The 22,006-nt window shown below is 38.3% G+C and overlaps 1 protein-coding gene and 1 non-coding gene across 2 annotated transcripts; both read right to left on the bottom strand.

Annotated features, from left to right (window-relative positions):
* Window positions 1-13,596: 13,596 nt before the first annotated feature.
* LOC133833916 (uncharacterized) lies at window positions 13,597-14,634 on the bottom strand. The gene is made up of 2 exons (XM_062263505.1): window positions 14,081-14,634; window positions 13,597-13,872 (listed from the first exon to the last, which is right to left on the bottom strand). Exons 1-2 carry the CDS (start codon window positions 14,433-14,435, stop codon window positions 13,856-13,858), a joined length of 372 nt encoding a protein of 123 aa, XP_062119489.1. The 5' UTR covers window positions 14,436-14,634; the 3' UTR covers window positions 13,597-13,855.
* A 1,319-nt stretch (window positions 14,635-15,953) lies between these two features.
* Window positions 15,954-16,025, bottom strand: TRNAG-UCC (transfer RNA glycine (anticodon UCC)). Its single transcript has one exon. It is a non-coding gene; the product is annotated as a tRNA-Gly (tRNA).
* Between the last annotated feature and the right edge of the window lie 5,981 nt (window positions 16,026-22,006).

The raw sequence follows: 22,006 nt of genomic DNA, 5'->3' as shown, positions 1-22,006 counted from the left end.
TACATTTTATATAATTAAACAGTTTTACACATGGGATCCAAAAAAAAAAACAGTGTTTAAAAGACGGTTTACAGAACTCCCAAAATACAGACAACCAAAAGCCATTCTAAGGCAAACAGACATTTCTGGTTCTCCTGTTCCCGCCTTCCCCTCAACCGTGGCGGCTGAGCAGCTGGTCATATACATTCAGCTCACAGAGCTCTCCAAGTCAGGGCTGATCAAGTTTGCCCTTGCCCTTACCTGCACCACGTAGCACCCATGAGCCAAGGCCCAGCAAGAAAACATAATATGCATCACAGACAACAATAACAGATAATTAACCCTTAAGCATGAACAAATACTTAACACTCATATTAACCACATTACATGTACTCAGAGTCAAAGATGCAATTAAACGTTAATAGCAATCAAGTTACATGATTATCAGGGCCGACAACTTAGGCCGCACCCTCTGTTTACTCCACTGACTCCGGCCCGCTTAAACCGAGCTCAATGCATAATAAGCTGTCATCGGCTACCAGTGGCCGAGCCGCGCCCTGTGCGCTAGTGTAACCTTGGCCCTCTTAGGCCGTTGGTTTACTGTTTACATGGCATAATACCATCCTTTCAAATAATACATATTAGGGAACCCTTAGTCCCTTTACAATTACACAACCGGGTGCAGTTTTCTTACCTTTAGTTTTCGTGTTCACTGACTACGAGCGACGTCCCTCAAGCACGATCCATTTCCTGAGCCCTAGTTTAATACCTAGTCACAACCAAGGTAAAAAGTTCCATTAATATTCTAATAAAGGTTACCGGGTATAGTTCTAGCATCCGGGACATCGAATTCCGCCAAGCACGGTGGTGGAATTGATCCCGAGCACCCTATGTTAGATTCCCGCGTTTAAAATCCCCAAAAGATCAAGAATGCGCCTAAGGGCTGCGGCCCTTGAGACCTAGCCGCGGCCCGCCCCTAAAACAGAACCCAAGCCCCTCAGTAGGCAGACACGCGTCGCGGCCCTGCCCTGTGGCGCCGCGGCGCTCCCCTTTGGCCGAGCCTCCCTGGCTTCTTTGCTTCATAGGGCTGCAGCGCTCTGGAACAGAGCCGCGGCCCTACCCTTCGTGCCTAGAAAATCCACCATATCTAACATCCTAACCTCATTCAAAACCACCCCATAGCACCCTAATTCAAAACCCATTAATCACAAAACTTTTAACATGATTCTAACAGCATAATCCAATAGAAATCCAGCTTAAAAACCTACTAAAATCCCTTTTTGGTTTTTGAAACCCAGCAGCTCAAAACACCAAAAACCAGTCATGCAAACTCAAATTTTAACCTCTAAATTACAAACTAAAGCTTACCTTCTTTGTTGAAACACTTCCTTAACAGGCTCCTGAGCTAGAATCCAAACTTCTCAGCTTTAATTTAATCCTTAATATCAAAACCAGAAACACTTTTAATACCCAGTCAAGACTTAAAGTTCTAATGTTCAAGAGTGAGATTCAATCCTTACCTTAATCCTGGTTGAGTGTCCCTTAGTCAGAACTAGGCTAATCCTTCATAAATTCAGCTCAAACACAGAATTCCCAGTTGAGTTTTCCTTAGTTTTCTGTAGTTTCCTTAAGAGAGAAAATAGAGAGAAGAGGAGTAGAGAAGAGGAGTAGGAGAAGATATGTTAAAGGGTCAGTTGTGTCTTTTGTTCTACTGCTTTCTAGTAACTTAGTCTAATCTTAGCCAGTTAAGTCAATCCCGAGGCTCGGGGTACCGGAAACGTCCCTGAGGGCAAAATGGTAAAATTCCCCAATATTCCTGCCTAAGCCTCCTAACCTCAAATATATCTCCATATATTTATTTCCATAACCCGATAGTCTAAATAACTACCCGATACCTAAAATACCCCTGACTTGCCCAAAGTCAAATATTAAACCCCGTTGTGACTTTCCCGCTATCTAGCTCCCTAGGATCGCCTCAAGTCGTATGCTGCAGATCTACCCACATAATAATGTGGTTCTCACAGATATAACATTTAACCACACTTACATTCATATAATCACACAAGAATGCTTATCATACAGTCACACATTAATTCAATAAATTCACACATAAACCAATTATGCCCTCCCGACACACTAATCAAGGCCCTTAAGCCATATTAATGATTTTGAGTCGTTACAACTATCCCCTCCTACTGAGAATTTCGTCCCCGAAATTTACCTGAATAGCTCGGGATACTGATCCCGCATCGCTGTCTCTAACTCCCAGGTCCCTTCCTCGACCTTACTATTTCTCCACAACACTTTAACTAACGGAATTATCTTATTCCGTAAGACTTTGTCCTTCCGATCCAAAATCTGAACTGGTCGCTCTTCATAGGACAAGTCTAACTGCAACTCTAAGTCCTCATACTTCAGCACATGTGTTGTATCTGAAACATACTTCTGCAACATGGAGACATGGAACACATCATGAACTCTTGACAGCGACGGTGGCAAGGCCAACTTGTAAGCCACCTGTCCAATCCTTTCTAGGATCTTGAAAGGTCCAACAAATCAGGGGCTCAGCTTGCCCTTTACTCCAAACCTCCTCACCCCTCTCAATGGTGAAACTCGCAGAAGCACGTGGTCCCCAACCTGGAACTCCACGTCCCTATGCTTAGGATCAGCGTAGCTTTTCTATCTACTCTGCGAAGCAAGAATTCTGGCTCGAATCTTCTCAATAGCCTCATTAGTCTTCTGAACCATATCTGGCCCTAAGTACCTCCTCTCACCCATCTCATCCTAATGAATGGGTGATCTACACTTTCTCCCATATAACATTTCGTAAGGAGCCACTCCAATCGTGGATTGATAACTGTTGTTATACGAGAAATCAATCAATGGTAGATACTTACTCCAAGATCCTTCGAAATCAATCACACACGCCTTAAGCATGTCCTCCAACACCTGAATCGTTCTCTCAGACTGTTCATCAGTCAGAGGATGAAAAGTTGTGCTAAACTTCAACTGGGTCCCCATAACTCTCTGTAGAGCTCCCCAAAATTTGGAGGTAAAGATAGGGACTCGATCAGATACAATAGACTTTGGAACTCCATGGAGACAAACTATCTCCCTCACATATAACTCTGCATACTGTTCCACTGTACAGGTCGACTTCATTGGCAGAAAATGAGCTGACTTGGTGTATCTATCTACTATCACCCACACCGAGTCACAAAGTCCCACTGTCCTGGGTAGTTCTCCCACAAAATCCATTGTGATGTCCTCCCACTTCCACTCTGGGACGCCCAGAGGCTGAAGCAATCCCGCTGGTCGCTGATGCTCAGCCTTTACCTGCTGACACATCAAATATCTAGCCACATACTCTACCACATCCTTCTTCATCCCGGGCCACCAATATAATGTCCGTAAATCTTGATACATCTTCGTGGTACCCGGATGAAGCGAGTATGGTGTAGTGTGAGACTCATCCAGTATCTCTCGTCTGATCCCCTCATCTGCCGAAACACATATCCATCCCTGATATCGAAGCATACCAGTCTCGGAAACAGAATAATCCTTAGTTGTCCCCGCTAAGACATGCTGCCTAACATCCTGCAACTGCGTATCCACCAATTGTCCCTCCTTGATCCGTTCTAGCAAGGTCGTAGTCGTGCCAACCCTTGGCGTGGTTTCGCCCCTTGATTCGAGTCCCTAAATTGAATTCCAATTCCTGACTTTCTGGGACACTTGCGTGGTCGTGCCCAACCTAGCGCGGTAGCACTAGGTCGCCAGAAAAAAAAAATGCACAGAACATGATGTTTTTCCCCAAATCGCAAAACCATCGATTTCTCAATAATTCTAGACCCCAAATCGACCCAACACAGAGTTTCCAGAAGGTTTTCAACCTGAAAAACACTACACTAAGCTTAGCCAACAAAACCCACTACTCCAAACATCCAAAACACCCATAAACATACAATTTAGAAATAAAAAACCATAAAACTCAAGAACACCACTTAAATACCAAAATATAGGAACCTCACCTCCAAATTTTGAATTCCTAGGGATGAGGATGGTCTTAGCTACTTCTAAACCAAATCCCAAGCTGCCACTCCTCTAAGATTGCCATCAATTTCCAGAAAATCTATGCCTAGTCCTTCCTAGGAGAGTCTTGAGTGAGATCTTCTAAAAATGCTCCCAACCAAATAAATGCTTGAATGTGAATGAGACTTCCCTTCAGCCTTAGCCCCTCATCACACTAGCTAGGTGGTCAAAAGACCAATCTTCCCCTAGCACTAAACTTAGCCATAAGGCATACCCAAGGGCATTTTAATCATTTGGCATAATTCCCACTAACCTCAATTCATCTCATACAATCCCAAATGATCTATCAAACTAACTTTCATCAATTAATTCCCGTCACTCAATAAATTTCGGTAATTTACCAAATTACCAAAATACTCCTAAGCTCACCCCGAGCCCAGTATTTTACCCCATTGTAACTTTTCCGCTAACTAGCTCCCTAGGATTGCCTTGTGTCGGGTAACTCAAATATATCCACATAATAATGTGGTCGCAATCACATATCACACATATTTACAATTATACCCTTAACGTGTAAAAATTACGAAATTGCCCTTCTAATAAGAAACGGGCCCACATGCATATTTAGGGCCTGTTTGGCATAGCTTTTACTTTTACTTTTAGACATAAGAAGAAGAGAAGTAAAAGTTTGAGCTTTCTAATTGCTATTTTGATTTATATTATGGAAGAACTTTTTTCTTTGTTGAAGAATTTTTCAGAGTGTTTGGTATATATTGCATAAAAGCTCTTATAAAATAAATATAAAATTTAACCATAAATATATGTTTATAATAATAATAATATATGTTATGTGTGAAATCATTTGAAAATTAATCGTTCTTATGAGAAAAAAATATAATTGCATACATATATGAATTAATAAATAAAAAATCATAAAAATGAAAACGTAATTAACAAAAAATCTAAAATTTTAAATTGAATATTCAAATATAAAAATCTAAATGTAGTTAGAGAAAGAGATTCTATATAAAAAACAATAACAAGAAAAATAAAAACTAAAAGAAATCGTACTTAGTTTTTTTTTAGAAAAATTAGATAGAATACTTTTTAAGAAAAAAGAAATCGTATTTAACTGTTATCTGTACAATTTAGGATAAAGATGTAATTTATTTTTTTCTTTTATAAAAAATAGGGGTAAAATAGGTATTATGAAAGATTCATTAAAACAAGAAAATAGCTTTTCGTGTTTTTTTAGAAGTTCTTCCTGAAGAAGCTGGTGAGTCACTGCTTCTCTTAAAAACTCTTCTGAATTCAAAAAGCTATTTCTATATTTCATCTAAACACACCTAAAAGTAACTTTAAGACTTCAAAAGCTCTTCCAAAGCCATGCCAAACAGAGCCTTAATACACCTAGACATGCAAACATAATCATATCATAATACAATTTACATAATGCACATAATAACATGACCATAACACATAAGCACTCAATTAATTCAATTATTGCCTCTCGGCCCCTAATATAGGCACCAAGCCATATTATGGAATTTGAGGCGTTACAATCATGGTGAGCTCGGTTGGTGGAGCTCGCAGGATTGAAGCGAACTGCTGACACTTGTCACAATGCTTGATGTATTTGAACGATTCTGCTTTAACTCTAGGTCAGAAGTATCCTTGCCTAATCACCTTTTTCGATAGAGTATGCCCCCCAGTGTGGTCTCCACAAAATCCTTCATGGATTTCTTCTAAAAAATTTCTGGCTTCAGTGGAGTTACACACCTTAGCAATGGCATAGAATATCCCCTTCTGTACAATTTTCCCTCCAAGATAGTGTACCTTGGGATCTTGTACATGAGTTTTCTAGCCTCATTCTGGTTGTTAGGAGGCTCCTTGTTTCGAGGTAGTCAATTATGGGAGTCATCCAAGTATGCTGCAAATCAATCATGTTGACGTCTTCTTATTCATGCTCGGCTATGCTTGGGACTGGTAGAAAATCGATCAGCACCACATTTAGTGTATCATCTTCCTTAGTTGTGGCGAGCTGAGCCAAAGCATCTGCATTCAAGTTTTGATCTCGCGGAACTTGTTCGATGGCGTAGAACTCGAATTGCCCGACTGCTGCTTTGACCTTCTCTAAGTAAGCTGCCATTTCAATTCCCCAAGCTTGGTATTCTCCTAAAACATGGTTGACAACCAACTGGGAATCACTATAACAGTGGATGGCTTTTTCTTTAAGCTCAGAAGCTATCCAAAGTCCTACTAGTAGTGCTTCGTATTCAGCCTCGTTATTTGACGCTTCGAAGCCAAACCGTAAGGCTGAGTGAAAACGATTTCCTATTGGAGTGATTAAGATAATTTCTGCTCCTGATCCATTCTCATTCGAGGACCCATCGACGTAAATTCTCCACAGCTCCCGGGCTGGGGTCATGACTTCATCATTGGTGATTCTCGTGCACTCAAATATGAAATCCACTAGGGCTTGTATTTTGATTGTCGTTCTTGAGTGATATGTGATCTCGAATTTTCTGAGTTCAATCGCCCATTTCAACAATCTTTCGGAGGCCTCAGGTTTCGACAACACCTGTCTCAAAGGCTGATTAGTCAATACGTGTACAGGATGGCCTGAAAGTAAGGTCAGAGTGTTCGAGATGCATGAATCAAGCATAAGGTTAGCTTTTACATTAATGAATATCTTGAATCAGCCCCCAGTAACCTTTTACTAACATAGTAAACCGGTTTTTGTACTTTCTTATCCTCCCAAACAAGTACTGCGCTGATTGCATGCTCGGTTGTGGCAAGGTACAAGTCCAATATCTCCCCTGTGATTGGTTTGGATAAGGTCAGTGATTCGGTGAGGTGCTTTTTAAGGGCTTAAAAGGCGAGCTCGCACTCGTCTGAACATTCAAATTTCTTGCCTTCTCTCAAAAGATTAAAAAATGGAAGGCATCTATTTGTAGATTTCGATATGAACCTACTTAAGGCTGCCATTAGTCCAGTTAAACTATGGACATGTTTATGCTTTCGAGGTGACAACATATTGATTAATGCCTTGATCTTATCTGGGTTTGCCTCTATGCCTCGAGCATTCACTATAAATCTGAGAAACTTTCCCGAGGATACTCCGAATGAGCATTTTTGTGGGTTAAGTATCATGTTGTATTTCCGGAGCATAGCGAAGCATTCTGCGAGATCATCAACAATGTTACAGTTATGTTTGGACTTGGCCAACATGTCATCCACATAAACCTCCATGTTTTTCCCTATTTTCTCGGCAAACATCCTATTTACCAATATTTGATATGTGGCCTCGACGTTTTTTAGCCCGAAAGGCATCACATTGTAGCAGTACAAACCTTTATCGGTCATAAAGCTCGTATGTTCTTGATCGGGTGCATGCATGGCTATCTGGTTATATCCAAAATACACATCCACGAATGACATGATGTCATGACCTGCGGTAGCATCTACGAGCTGATCAATTCAAGGTAGGGGAAAGCAATCCTTTAGTCATGCCTTGTTGAGGTCTGAATAATCAATGCAAGTTCGCCACTTGCCATTGGGCTTCGGAACTAACACAGGATTGTCTATCCAATCAGGATATAAAGTATCTCGGATAAACCAATTTTCCTTCAGCCTTTCGACCTCCTTTTTCAAGGCCTTCTTCTTTTCCTCCTCTAGGAGCTTGTTGTTTTGGTAGGAAACCTTTGTCTATGTTGAGTGTATGGCTTATAATGTTTGGCCTTATCCCAATCATGTATGAGTGTGACCATGCAAAGACATCTTGGTTTTCCCTCACGAAGAGGATATATTGCTATCTCGCATCCTTTGGAAGGTTCTTCCCTATATTTACCACCCTACTGGTATCCTTTTCATTGAGCTCTACATCCTTGAGCTCTTCGACTGGTCCGAGATCAATCCTATCCTCTTCTATCCTAGGTTCGATCTCTTCTTCGACCTCATACACTGTCTCGCTTATTTCTCGGATGACCACAAGTGCTTGTTCACTTGTTTGGCCTTTCCCTCTCATTGAGATGATGTAGCATTCTCGGGAGGCTAGCCGGTCTCCTTTTAGTGTCCCAATGCCACTAGGTGTTGGGAATTGGATGGCCAGGTGACTCACAAATGAAACTGCCCCCAGCCCAATTAGGGCTGGTTTCCTGAGCAGTACATTGTAGGCCGAAGGGGTCTCTACTACTATGAACTCCATTATCTTGGTTATAGAAGCTCGATAGTCTCTCGTACTGGCTATTCCTTCCCCTGAAAATTCATACAACGTCAACACACAAGCTTTCATGTCTCAAACGGAGAGTCCCATTTTTTCCAAGGTGGCCTTATAAAGGATGTTAACCGAGCTCCCGTTATCTATCAGGACTCAGTGCACCCTTTTATTGGCAAGCTAGAAGGTAATGACCAAAGGGTCATTATGGGGGAACTGTATGTGCAAGGCGTCTTCTTCAGTGAATGTAATGGGTTGGATCTCAACCCTCTGTTGCTTCGGAGCTTGGGGTTCAGGTTCATAGGGAGATCCATCCCCTATCTTGAGCTCGTTGACATATCTCTTCTGGACATTTTTGTTCGACCCTGCTATATGCGGTCCCTCGACGATGGTTATTACATCTTCTCCATCAATTGGGGGAGATCATTTATCCTCCCTTGCTTGTGGGGCTGTATTCGGATGGGCAGGTTGTGTAGGAGCTGCCCTCTGCCCAAACAAAGCTTGAGCCGGATTCCTATTTCTAACATACTGCCCAAAGTATCCTCTCGAGATCAAACCTTCAATCTTGTCTTTTAGCTATCTACATTGATCAGTGGTATGACCAACATCCCTATGAAATCTGTAGAATTTATTGGTATCCTTTTTAGACTTCTGATTTCGCATCGGATCAGGTCATTTGAAAGGGACCTGGTTCTCGTTTGCGTCAAAAATGTTCTCTCGAGTATTTGTGAGCTCGGTATAGATTGTGTAAATGGAAAAGTATTTATCTCCTTTTTTCTTCTTACCCCTGTCAGCCTCCAAGTTATTCCCTTCATTCTTCTTTTTCTTGGAAGGGTTATCTCCTGAGGGTCGCGACGTGGAGGGTGTAGCCGAGGTCGAGGGTGAGTTAACGTTTGTCGTTGAAAAGTCAGCTTTAGTGCCAACCTTGCATCTTCTAGATTGACAAACCTCTGAGCTCGGGTGTTGAACTCGGTTATTGTCCTTACGTGTTTCCCTTGCATGTCGTCCCTAAGGGGACTCCTTGAAAATACTCCAGCTCGTACTGCAATGAGATGACCACTGCCATCGACATTTTGAGCTCGTGCCATTTCCATGTTGAATCTCGCCAGTTGGCTTTTTAATGACTTTCCTGGCTGCTGCCTAATATTAGTCAATGTTGAGGCCTCGGGCTTAACACTTTTTACAACCTGGAATTGCTTCTTAAGTTCCTTAGATAGTTGTTCCCATGACGAGATAGAGTGTCTCTAGAACTTGTCAAACCGATTTTTCGCTAGTCCATTGAGTGTGGTTGGGAAGAGCATGCACCTTAGCTCGTATCCGACGTTGCTGGCTCGCATTACTATGTTAAATGTACTCATGTGGCTATATGAGTCAGAAGTCCCATCTTAGGGTGCCGCATGGGGTATCTTAAATTCATAAGAAAATAAAGTGTTTGAGATGTGAGGAGCAAAAGGCTCGAGCTCCTTGTCAAAGTCATCAACCTTGTCCTTATTTTTTTCTTCTTGAAGAAGCCTCAATGCTCTTTCAAGCGGGTTGATCCTTTCTTGGACCAAATTCACCGGAGCTTGCATTTGTGATAGCTAGTTATTTTTCGTAAAAAATCAAGCTCCTTGTCCTAGTACAGGGTTATATTGATTCCTGTGTACTGGCTACGAAGGCTCTTTTTGGTTATTTACATGTGTTCATAAATCCAGGTTTGACGGGTTAGTCTGCCCCCGATTTTGCTTTAGATGATCTTAAAGATCAAGATAGTCATTCTCATAATTCCCATTATTCCTGAGCTCGGTGTTGTACACACTCACCGATCGACTGAGGACCAGACTTCCACTAAGGAAGCTTACATTCCTCTCTGGTTGTTGTTGTTGCGTGGATTGATTGTTACGAGATGGGCTTTTTGCTTGCCCCCTCGCCCTAGTTGTTTGTGATCTCAACATATGACTTCCCGTTGGCTGAGGTGCCCTATGTCCTCGATGAGCCTCTCGCGGGGCCTCACGTTCGCCCCCTTGTTCAGGTCGAGCCCTATGGTTTTTTTGTCTGGCTCCCACTTTGAGCACTCCGAGAGGGTCTTAGGGGTGCTCATCCCCTGCCTGGTTGCCATTGGGAGCTGGCTGGGGTGCCTCTTGAGCTGGAGATGGATGTCTTATCGGAGAAGGCAGATGCCTTATTGGTGATGGTGGTGGCCTTCCATTATTGGGTCTGGAAGGTCCAGAATTGGCTCGCACAGGCTCTGGGTTGCACCTGACAGGTTCAGGGTTATCATTCCGAGCTACCGGAGGAGCTCGGTTATTCCCAGTTCCAGCAGGTACATTTCCCATAAGATTGTCCCTAGTAGTGTTTTGAGTGTTTCCCCCAGGTCGACCGTTGCCGGTATTTGTCCTGGGCCTCGGTTGAGATTGTTGGGCCCTTTGCTCGACTATTCTGGTAGCCATACTTTCTTGGGGTCGTCCTCTGGTGCTTTGGGGCAGTGCCTGTACTTCAGCAGCTTGCCTAGCCAATTCTTCATTTCGTCGTGTAACCTTGGCCAGCTGTTCATGCGATATGCGATTCTCCAACTCCACGATTGGTATGTACCATTCATGATTATAATACAAATCCTCATCAGGCCTGGGGTCTGAATAGGTTGCCCCCTAGAGGTCGATGATGCACTCCCCTCATCGGGGCTGTGATCTACCATGGGCTGTTTCCCAGGCCTCCGTGGATGGTTCTAAGCCTGAGGAGTACGCTCCTCGGGGATTTGGGGTAATGGTCGCCCACCAGTTCCGGGTATATTCACGACTGCCATTGATGATGTGCATGAGGTTTTGATTAAACAATACAACGATTTTCTTAATGCTGAAAGCACCAAACTGTTGACGTCATTTTTCATCAACTTAATTATGAAGAGCACTAAACAATAATGTAGAAAAAATAGAAGAATTCAAGGGTTTTTTACGTGGTTCAGCAGTTAAAATCTGCATAATCTATGAGTCACTGCTATTATCACTATTCTCTCAAAGCTTTTAAACGAAAGAAATTTGGCAGAGTTTCTCCAGTACAATTTGTGCGTGAATACAAATGACTCAGACAAGACTATTTATAGACCTGGCCATAGGAATATCTTCCCCTAATTAAGGGAAGTTACAATCAAGCATTCAAATTTGAAATAAATACATTAAATACGCTAATTACATAATATCCATGATAAAAGGGATTTAATACACGATAATAACGAATCCCTACGAAGTAGGGATTTCCTAACAAGCTTTCCGTGTGAAAAACGCGTCATTGAGCTTGATCGTTGTGCTGACACGCTTTAAAGACTAGCCAAGTTTCGAGATCATCGTTCCAGTTGTAGCCTCCTCCTCATCCACTAATTCGGTCTAACTCATTCCCCAAAGAAGGGTGATGTCTTCGAGCCTACAGCTCAGGCTCGAACGTTACGACTCATGCTAATAGCAGATCTAGAACCATTTGACAATTCATATAAGTGTACTGTTAACACTTGTAGATCCTGAGCTTAACATTTTCGTGCCTACATTTCGAGGTTGTCTTGGTAATCTCAAAATTTGGGTATAACATAAACATCCCACAAATTTTCAAAAAATTCTGAATAATTTACGTGCTGAAAAAAGCTTAAGAATAATTTTTTTAACGCGCTTATAAAATAGGCTTAAAAACAACCTATTTTTCGTGTTTTCGATATATGGAAATATTACAATTCAATTTTTTTTTATATAATGATGTACAATATATTTATTTAGAATCCCCACAAATTTTTGAGAAATTCTAAAAAATTTATAGTGCTGAAAATAAAAAATATGTTGTTTTGAAGCTTATTTTTGATATCGTAAATTATTCAAAAATTTTAAAAAATTGGTGGAGTGTCCTAATAACTATAACGTATACTATCTAAAAAAAATAGATTATAATTTTCATACATGACAAAACCTGTGGGGGGTAAAAGACATACCCACTGTAATCGTCCCCTCGAACTATAATTGAAAATCTCTAAATAAATGATATAAAAAGGAATATTTTATAAAAATTCAAAGAAATCGTTAGGTAAAGGTTCGAACGTACTGACGTGATATGAACTTGTCCTTACTATAGCCGACCTACATATCTATACAATATATACAAATTTGAATAAATTTTGTTATGTATTCCTTCTTTTGTCAGTACAATGTATTCCTTCTTTTGTCTTTTCACCTTTCTCATACCACATATGAATGTGTTGCGTAAGTTTTAGTCAAAACATCCTCTTTACCTTATTTTTTTTATTTAAATTAACTTAATTGCTATTTTGTTGTTTTCAAAATATAAGAAGTGATTAATTAAAGATTGTAGAAATTTTTATTAGTTTTTTATTTTAAAAAAATTATAAAATATACTTTTGTTTTAAAAAATTTCCATTTTGGATAAAGAGAATAGAAAATAAGATATATTAAAAATAGATTATTAATAAAAAGAGATAAGAGGTATATAAAGAAAAGTGAATAAAAATAATTAAGTTTAATTATTAAAAATAAAAATAATTTTATTTTATAACATATATAAAAGAGTTACATATTTAGATAAATATCATATATTAAGTGATATATTTAATTATAATAAATAATATTTCTTATACATTCATCATTTAATATATTATTTAAATATAGTTAATCAATCATACATACATATTTGGATACACATTATATTTAATTATAATATGTTAATATTAGCTACAAAATGTCAAAATAACTTTACCAATGAATAGTAACCAGAAAACAAAATCGCTTGACCAAAAATCACTCATTTATATATTATAGATATATAAATATATTATAATTTGATTATCGGATTTGTCTTATAGCATATTTAATTAATTTCAACCAAGGATTTGCTTCTCTTTACATATCAAACTTTGTAAGGAGAAGCAAATTTTTAGTTCGATTATGACTTATGCTTCAAGCTCCATTTGATATGATTCTCACATTTAAATTTGCGTGGTTATAAATAGTACATATCCTTTGTAAATTTTGTGTATGAAATTAGGGTGTATCTATCATTACAGGTCATTTATGTAACAAAATTATGTTTTGGGGTTTTGGTTCTTATTTTTACAAATTTGGCTCCCAGTTATATCTTTCAAATCTTATAATTTTTATTTGAATGAGTAATTATGTAATAATATTAATATTACGAAAACTTAATTAGGTGGGTAACATAACTTTAAGTTCAAATTTTAGAGCTAATTAAACTTGCATGAATAATGACTATAATTAATGGGCCAACTTTTTTTTTTTTTGAGGGAGAAATAATTCATATGGCCAATTAGAACTCTTGATAATAATTGCATGATTTATTATATATATATATATGTATAATTATTGTTAAAACACATCAATTCATTATTTGTGATGTAACTAAGACTGAAATTTTATTCATTTATATATATATATATATGTGCTTAAAATACTTGATCAAGTTTAGTCAGAAATAAAATAATTACTGTTGTACCACATCAAATAATACTAAGGGACTAGAACAAATATCAGATATGCTAGCCCACTTATTACACATATGGATAACACTTAGAAGCCTCCCTTCAATAACCACAAATGGCTGCCAATTAAGGCAATGGCCGATCCAATTAAATCTTATAGATTTTCATGGAGTAGTGATGCCTGCATAACCAAAATGAAAACATACTTCAATAATTGAACAAAGCATCTACATACATGTTCACACTTCCCACACACAATACTGTGTATGTATTAATACACACACATCTATATAAGCAAATAATAAGAAAAATATAAAATAAGAAGAAGAGAATAGTAGAGAGAGATGTGTTTAATTAAATTGAAAAAGATAAGAAGAAGATGGACTTACTCCCACACTTGTAGTGGCGAGGCACCCGGCGACCGCATTTTTGAATAAGGGGAATGGCACGTTTGAGATCGATATAAGCAGCAATCTGGGGTGATATAACTTGGCAAACACACTCAATATGAGTCACCCTTACACGCTGGCAACACTCCGCCGACGGAGGTATCCCAGCCAACACCGGCTTGCATGCGTTCAGCCCAATCCTTCTCTCCTCATGGCACTGCGCGTCGCTAGGCTTCGCACTCCCCAATTCACCCCAAAAGCCAAAACACATCATCATCACCATCATCAAACCCACCCCACCTCTTGTCAAACGGTAATCAGCACCTGAGCTACTACTTCCCCTCATCATTTTCATTGAGTTTCTTAGTTAATTTATATATATTATACCTCTCTCTCTCTGCTCCTACTTCAAGATTTATGAACTTATGATAAAGATGAAAATAAATGAGATAACGATCTACTTCCTTATATATAAGAGAACATACCTCTCTTTAGAGGGCACCCTAGTTTTGTTCAGTATCTGCTATTGTCGGGACCACCCCTGAGAAAATAATAGAGGCCTAATAGCTAAAGTAAGAATGAGAGATTAATATATATATATATATATACTAGTAGTAGATGTTACAATACAAGAGATATTCATGACCATACATGCATATATAATAGTAACGTAGGTCTAATAATTTCCACACAATTAGACAGAAGCTTTGTGACTTTGTCCAATTTGAAAATTAATAAGAGTAAAAAACACAATGATTGTAGATTGGAAGGAACCAGAGCCCCCATTAGAAAAGGTAACAAAATATCGAATAGAATTATTGGCTCTAATTTGGAAGTATTTTGGGAGAAAGTTACAAAAGTGACTACTTGACTTGGAATTTCATATCAATCAAAAATTAACTTTGACTTGGCAGCCCCTTTCTTGGAATTTCATACTGTATAAAGCAAAAAAATACAAATTGATGCTATGTAAATGCCAAACAATTCTATTCACATTCAATAGAAAGAAGAAAAAAGAAGGCCAATAATAATATACTAATTAAGGAAATCACAGTAAGTACTTGTAAACTTTAGAAATCTTGTACACTATGTACATCGTATCCTTAGTATATTAAGGGAAAAAAAATAATGCTAGTAGCATGGAGTGTATTTGGACTAGTCACTTGACATTCATTATGTTATGTCTGATCAAACGAGCCTTGATTGAGGCTGTTGCTGTCGTGGATGTAGGCTCTTTCACAAGAGCTGAACCACGCTTCTCTATGTCCATTTTATTTTTTCTGTGATTACTATTGTTTGAGCTATATATTTGATCAAAGTCGTTACTTAAAGTTATCTTGTTCAGTTAATGTTCTTGTCTTTGGTGATAGTTTGATCACCACATATACAATTTTACTAGTTAATTGTTTTTTCAATCTTACTTCATTGAATAACTCAATATCCATGTGTATTCATACTCTTTATTTTTGGTATTGATCAACTTATAGTAAAACAACTTATGTAATATATATGAAATATATATATATATATTCATAGTAGTTAGTTGATGTCTTACTAAGGAGACAATACCTCTCGATCAGTTTGCATTAAAATGATTGTCCTTTTCAGCTTGAGAGGATGTTGAGAAGATTATTATTGAATTTCGTTTTAGTGTTAGCTGGCAAGATTAGTTAAATGATTTGAGATTTTATAGTAATTTTTGAAATTTGTTCAGACGCAATGTTTTATTATTTATTTATTTTTTTAATAATAATATAAAAACTTATTTTGTAAAAGTGAAATGAGCCATTGTAAAAAAAAACGTAGTAAACCAGCCATGTTGAAGAAGGAAATGTAGGAATAAACTTGAAAAATAAAAAACAATGAAAATGAATGCGTCTGCCGGGAGTCGAACCCGGGTCTATTGCTTGGAAGGCGAATATCCTAACCGTTGGACTACAAACGCCACAGTATTCAATTACTTCTATATTTGTTTTAATAATATTTGAGATAAAAGAGTTACAAAGCATTCCTGAAGAGACAGACTCAATCAGAATTTTTCTCCTTCAGAGCACGGCCCATTTAGCTAAATTATGGTGGAATCTGCCGTTGAGATTGTCAACTCAGCAATGAACGAGTCACTGCGTATAGAGCAGATCGGGCGATAGTATTGTCTGTCTATGGCAACACCAGCAGCTAGCCATCGAAGTAGGACGTACGCCCAAGGCAACTACATCAAAATTAGTTGGGTCAAAGGGGAGCATGGTCAATTGCTTACCCTTAGGTCATGTTTGGATAATAGGATCTTAGGTGATATTAAGATAACACGATTGGATTGGAAAAAAATATTATTAAAAATATAAAAAAAATAAATGAGTTGACTATTCATCAATAACAAATTAGAAAAAAATAAGCTAGATACAAAACTGATTTTTTTTTCTTACAATAAAAATACATGAAGACGGGGGATATAATAAAATTATGTTATCCTAAACTAGGAAGACTTTTTAAATTGTTGGAATAATTTTTTCAATAGCTTCTCTAACTTCATGACAAAATTATATGATAAAAATTATCTTATTCTATCTAATCCTATCTTCTAAACCTTAAATCTTAATTTCTGAAATCTCATCATCATCGCCATTCATGAAAATGACTAAATGCTATCAAATCATGAAGTTTAAATAAGCTAACACACAAATGCCATTGTTTTATATATCGTGCGTTTGATACTTTGTATTATGTCGTATTGTATAATATTATATTATGTGGTATTTTATAGCATATTTTTATATAGAACTATGTTCGCTATTGACTTGTGCAGCGTCCCAAAACTCCTAATAAGGTTTAATACCTTAATCAACATGTCGGGAGGGCATGAGTGGAATTTATGTAGATTATATTATTATATAATCAAGTATACATGATTATGTGTATTAAATGTGTTTAAAGACCCGCTTTTGTTAAAAATTGGTATTTTTGTAATTTTGACCCGTTGAAGGTATATTTGTATGAGAAATTTCACAAATAATACTTAATAATGCCCAATATTACTAAAAAATCATAGCACTATTAATCTTTTCAATTTGATGCTAAACATTCCTCTCATACCCAAAATACCCATCCCATTATATCAAAAATCCTAAAACCTTCTCTTCCTCTCTCTTCCCTCTCTCTCTTTCATTCTCACGAAATAATCCCTAAAACCTACAGATTTGTATAATTTTCTTGTCAGAAAAATCATGGGTAATAAGATTGTACATTTTATGTGTTGGGTATTATTTGTTTACATTTTATTTTTTGGCTATTTTGAATAGATCTGAGCCTATATATTGGTTTGTTTTTTTGGGTTTTTTAGAGAGATTTCGTGATTTGCGTTTTTTTGGGTTTTCTGCAACTTTTTTGCTCGATAGGAGCTCGATAACGGTTCGATATGAGCTCGATGGTATGTAGAAGAATGTCTTTTATGAGCTCGATTATAGCCCGATAGGTTTAGGTTTTGTTGCTCGATTGTGCTCGATGGCAACTCGATAAGGGTTCGATTGGACCCTAGAATATTTAGTGTAGTTGTTTTCTCGATATGTGCTCGATAGGGTTCGATGAAGGTTTTGGTTAGATTTTATGCTCGGTTTATGAAATGGTAGCTTGATACTAACTCGATAAGAGCTCGATGCTAACTCGATAAAGTTCGATGATAGCTCGATAAAGCTCGATAATGTTCTTTTTTCATGAATTTCTGAAAAAAAAATGACGGTTTTCTTCACAATTTCAATGTTTTTTTTTTCCAACACAGGTTCTATTGTCTACGTTTTTGTATCCTACAATGGTGTTTGGGAATTATAAGGGAATAAGTGGATATTCAAGGACCCTCAATGCATGGTGATCCCGATGGAGGATACTATAACATACTTGCAACTTCTTGACATATTGCACAAGGAACTTAAAGTTGATAAATAGATGTATGGGTTGAAATTGGAGGTTCCTTACACATGCAGCGACCAACCGTTTACACCCGTTCATGTTGAAAGTGATCTTGGTGTCCGTGTATTCTTAGGAGTAACATCTAAAGAAAGGTTGGCCTTGTGTGTCACTCTTGTTAAAAAGATTGTCATTGCAGATCCATATTCCACTCCCGGACCTGAGGGAGCAGCTAGTACTTTAGGATGTCCTATTGGTGACCTGAGGGACAACTAGTATGAGTACAACCCCTATGTGAATGGCGATCCAGTAGCTGAACATAATGAGGACTTAGGATACAATTCAGTGAATGACGATCCAGTAACTAAACATTTGCAAGTAGAACAAGCACAAGAACTACCAATACGTCATATTGCACGGGTTAACCCACCAAGTCAAGGACGTCGAACACCTGGCACCAGCTCTAGTCGTCCTGGTGGAACAGAATATAACTATACAGGGAACATTCCAATATGTTCAACAGAAGATCATAGAAAATGGAGTTCTCCCATGTTTACAAAAGAAGATATCATGGCTTCTAGTCGTTCTAAATCACCATCATCGGGTGTAGCGTTGGGGGAATTACATCTTGGGAAGACTTTTGAGAACAAGATGGAATTGAAAACCAAAGCGGCTCTCTTCGCAATGAAGAATAATTTTGAGTTTATGGTTAAGAAGTCTAGTACTGATGTGTTGTATATCACCTGCAAGGATCCTGATTGTGGTTGAAGAATAAGAGGGAAAAAAGAAGCGCGATCGGAGATGTTTGAGATCACCGTTTATAATAGTGTACATGCTTGCTCACTAGAATTGCGTCCAAAAGACCACCGTCAAGCACCACCTTCTGTCATTGGGTACCTTATCAAGAACAAATATGCTACTGATGGCATTAGCTACCCACCAAACAACATAAAGGAGGATATGAAGAATAATTTTGGGATCGCTATGAGTTATATGAAGGCTTGGAGATGCAGAGAGAAGGCACTCAGTTATGTCAGGGGGACACCTGAAGAATCGTACTCCAAGTTACCTTCTTACTTGTACATATTGCAGCAAAAGAATCCAGGTACAATAACTGATTTTGTCACAGATGACGGTCGCTTTCTTTACTGTTTCTTCTCACTCAGAGTTTGTAGAAGGGGATTTACATCACGTCGTCCTGTTACATGTGTGGACGATACTTTCTTGAAGTCAAGGTACGGTGGCCACATGTTCTGTGCTGTCGCATTGGATGTGAATAACCACATTTATCCAATTGCATTCGCGATTGTTGACAGTGAGAATCGTGCTTCTTGGAAGTATTTCATGATGAAATTGAAGGAAGCCATTGGAGTTGTTGATAATCTGTCTTTTGTATCAGACAGGCATGCTAGCATTATTCATGCTCTTGAGTTGGTCTTCCCTGATGCCTACCACGACGCATGCTAATGTAATCCCTAAGTTCAAGACCGATCATTGTCACAAGGAGATGTGGAATGAGGCATATGCATTTCGGAAGTCAAAATTTCATAGGTTCTTCAACAATATAAAACAAATGGATCCTGACATAGCTCAATATCTCGAGGGCATTGGCTTCGATAAGTGGACTTGTGCTTACTTTCCTGGGAATCGATACAATGTAATGACAAGCAACTATGCTGAAAGTTTCAACAACAAAACCAGAGACGCAAGAACCTTCCCAGTCACTACTTTTGTGGAATTCATTCGTTTCACAATTCAATCATGGTTTGTTGCGCGTCGTGAGGAGGTAGAGAAGTGCACATCCAAATCAACAACAATATATGAGAAAGATGTCTCAGGCATTGTGGATGATGCAAGGTACTTGAAAGTCCATCCTCTTGGACAGTTCGAATTTCATGTGGTAGACCCAGAAGGTGATGGTGAGGTGAATTTGATGACCAAATCATGCTCCTGTGGCCAGTTTCAAATAATGGGTTACCCTTGTGTTCATGGTGTGGCTGCTGCCATCTTGCGCGGTGTCAACATTTACTCACTGTGTTCACCATATTACACTAGTGAGATGTGGAGGGAGTTTTACAAAGAAACAATTTACCCAACTGGCAACTAGGATGATTGGGAAGTTCCCGAGAACATAGAGAAAATTCAAGTTGGGTTCCCGTTGAAAAACAACCAGTTGGTCGATTGAAGAAGAATAAGGTGGGAAGAAGGAAGACAAACTGCTACCCATTGAGTGGTGAAATCATTCACAAAGAGCGCAAATGTAGCATGTGTGGTGGGCTTGGCCACAACAAGGCTACGTGCAAAGCTAGGCTATAAACTCTTTTTTCACTTTTGGTCTTGTTGTATTAATAACCTATGTTGTTTTCCTTTCTTTTTTATTTGATTTTTCTTAAAAGTTATGTTAAGCTCGATGTAAACTCGATGAGCTCAATTGTAGCTCGACATTAACTCGATAGTAGCTCGATATGAACTCGATAATATGTTTGTTAGCTTCTAAACTGAATTCAAATAACTCGATAATAGTTCGATAATGATTCGACATAACTCGATAGTAGTTTGATATGGCTCGATATTAGTTCGATAACAAAAGACTTATGGTTATGAAAATGATATTGCTCTATTGAAGCTCGATATTAGTTCGATAACAGATCAATATTAGTTCGATATGAATTCGATAACAGACATATGTAAGTTACAAAAAAATGGGAACAAAAAACTGCACAGTTAAAGACCCTGTATATATACAATCATCAAGGTAACAAATTTTGATACCACAAGTCTATGGTCCACTTGTTCTTGAACACCTCCATATTTTCATCGCAGATAGTTTCCAATGGAAGGCCGACCATTAGATGCTCAATATGCTTGACACCTTACACACCACAATCCCCACTGTAAAAAAAAAAAGTAAACATTAAGTGTACATTACTATAATTTTAGTTAGAAACAAATTTAGTATGAAGATGATGTTTGTTACCTTCTCTTTGACTGAGTGAGCACGTATTTCTATTTGCGACGCCATGTGAACTGATGCAGCCTCTTTCCTGTTGATGGAATCTTCAACATCAAGATATCAGTAAACAGTTTACTCTGCATTAACAGAGAAGGAAGCAAAAAGCACCATGGATTCATAATTTCCTCCAGCTTTGCGTCACTAATCACCGAGTTGTCCGAATCTTAAACAATGAGGGTCCAACTAGAAATGGAAGCCTCAATGGCAAACCAATGTTGTTGTCCATAGTTCTGGCACCAATATACATCCTCAACTCCTCCCCAAGATGCCAGAAACTGTTGTTTGATGCCGGTCAACATGGACATAATGTCAGAATCCCACGTATACTTTATTTTGTCGGCAATTTTCTTGTACTAATCATATCGGGCAGGTATCACTTGTGAGAAATACATGTTCATCACAACTGCATTTTGTCGATATATATTGGGAAAATACTTGCGACGCATATGAAGCATGTGTTCTGCCGCATCAATATGCTACAAAGAGAGTACGATATAAAAAGTTAGCAAAGACCATCATAAATTGCTTCTGTCAAGCTCCATCGAGCTACTATCGAGCTCACATCGAACTACTATTGTAACGACCCAAATTTACTAATAAGGCTTAAGGGCCTTGATTAGTGTGCCGGGAGGGCAAGATGGGAATTATGTGTGGTTATTATGATTAAGATGTATGATTATGATTTTAAGCATGTTATATGACTATGTGGATTATATTATGTGATAATTATGATATGTGAATTGTACTGTGTGGGTGCTGTGATACAAACGTGATGCACGTGCCAAGACGGTTCTAGGAAACTAGATAATGGTAACTGGTGATCTGGTAACCTGCGTAACTGTTGGTAACTATAGAGAGTAACAGGTTTTATTGAGAAAGTGGTAGAATTGCAAAGTTAGGGAAAGGACAAATAAGCCCTTGAGGTCTAGTTAGTAAGTGATATTAATGGAGGGTTAAAATGGTATTTTGGCAGTTAGTAGATGAGTTTGAGCTGAAGGAATAACATTTACGTATAA

Source organism: Humulus lupulus, chromosome 5 (genome assembly GCF_963169125.1).
Source record: "Humulus lupulus chromosome 5, drHumLupu1.1, whole genome shotgun sequence".
NCBI lineage: Eukaryota > Viridiplantae > Streptophyta > Magnoliopsida > Rosales > Cannabaceae > Humulus > Humulus lupulus.
The sequence above is the reverse complement of the archived record's forward strand: the minus strand, read 5'-3'. Positions and strand labels throughout refer to the sequence as shown.

Bases quoted from the DNA above. Each gene is read 5' to 3' on its own strand.
- LOC133833916 (XM_062263505.1), bottom strand. From the start codon at position 14,435: ATGAAAATGATGAGGGGAAGTAGTAGCTCAGGTGCTGATTACCGTTTG.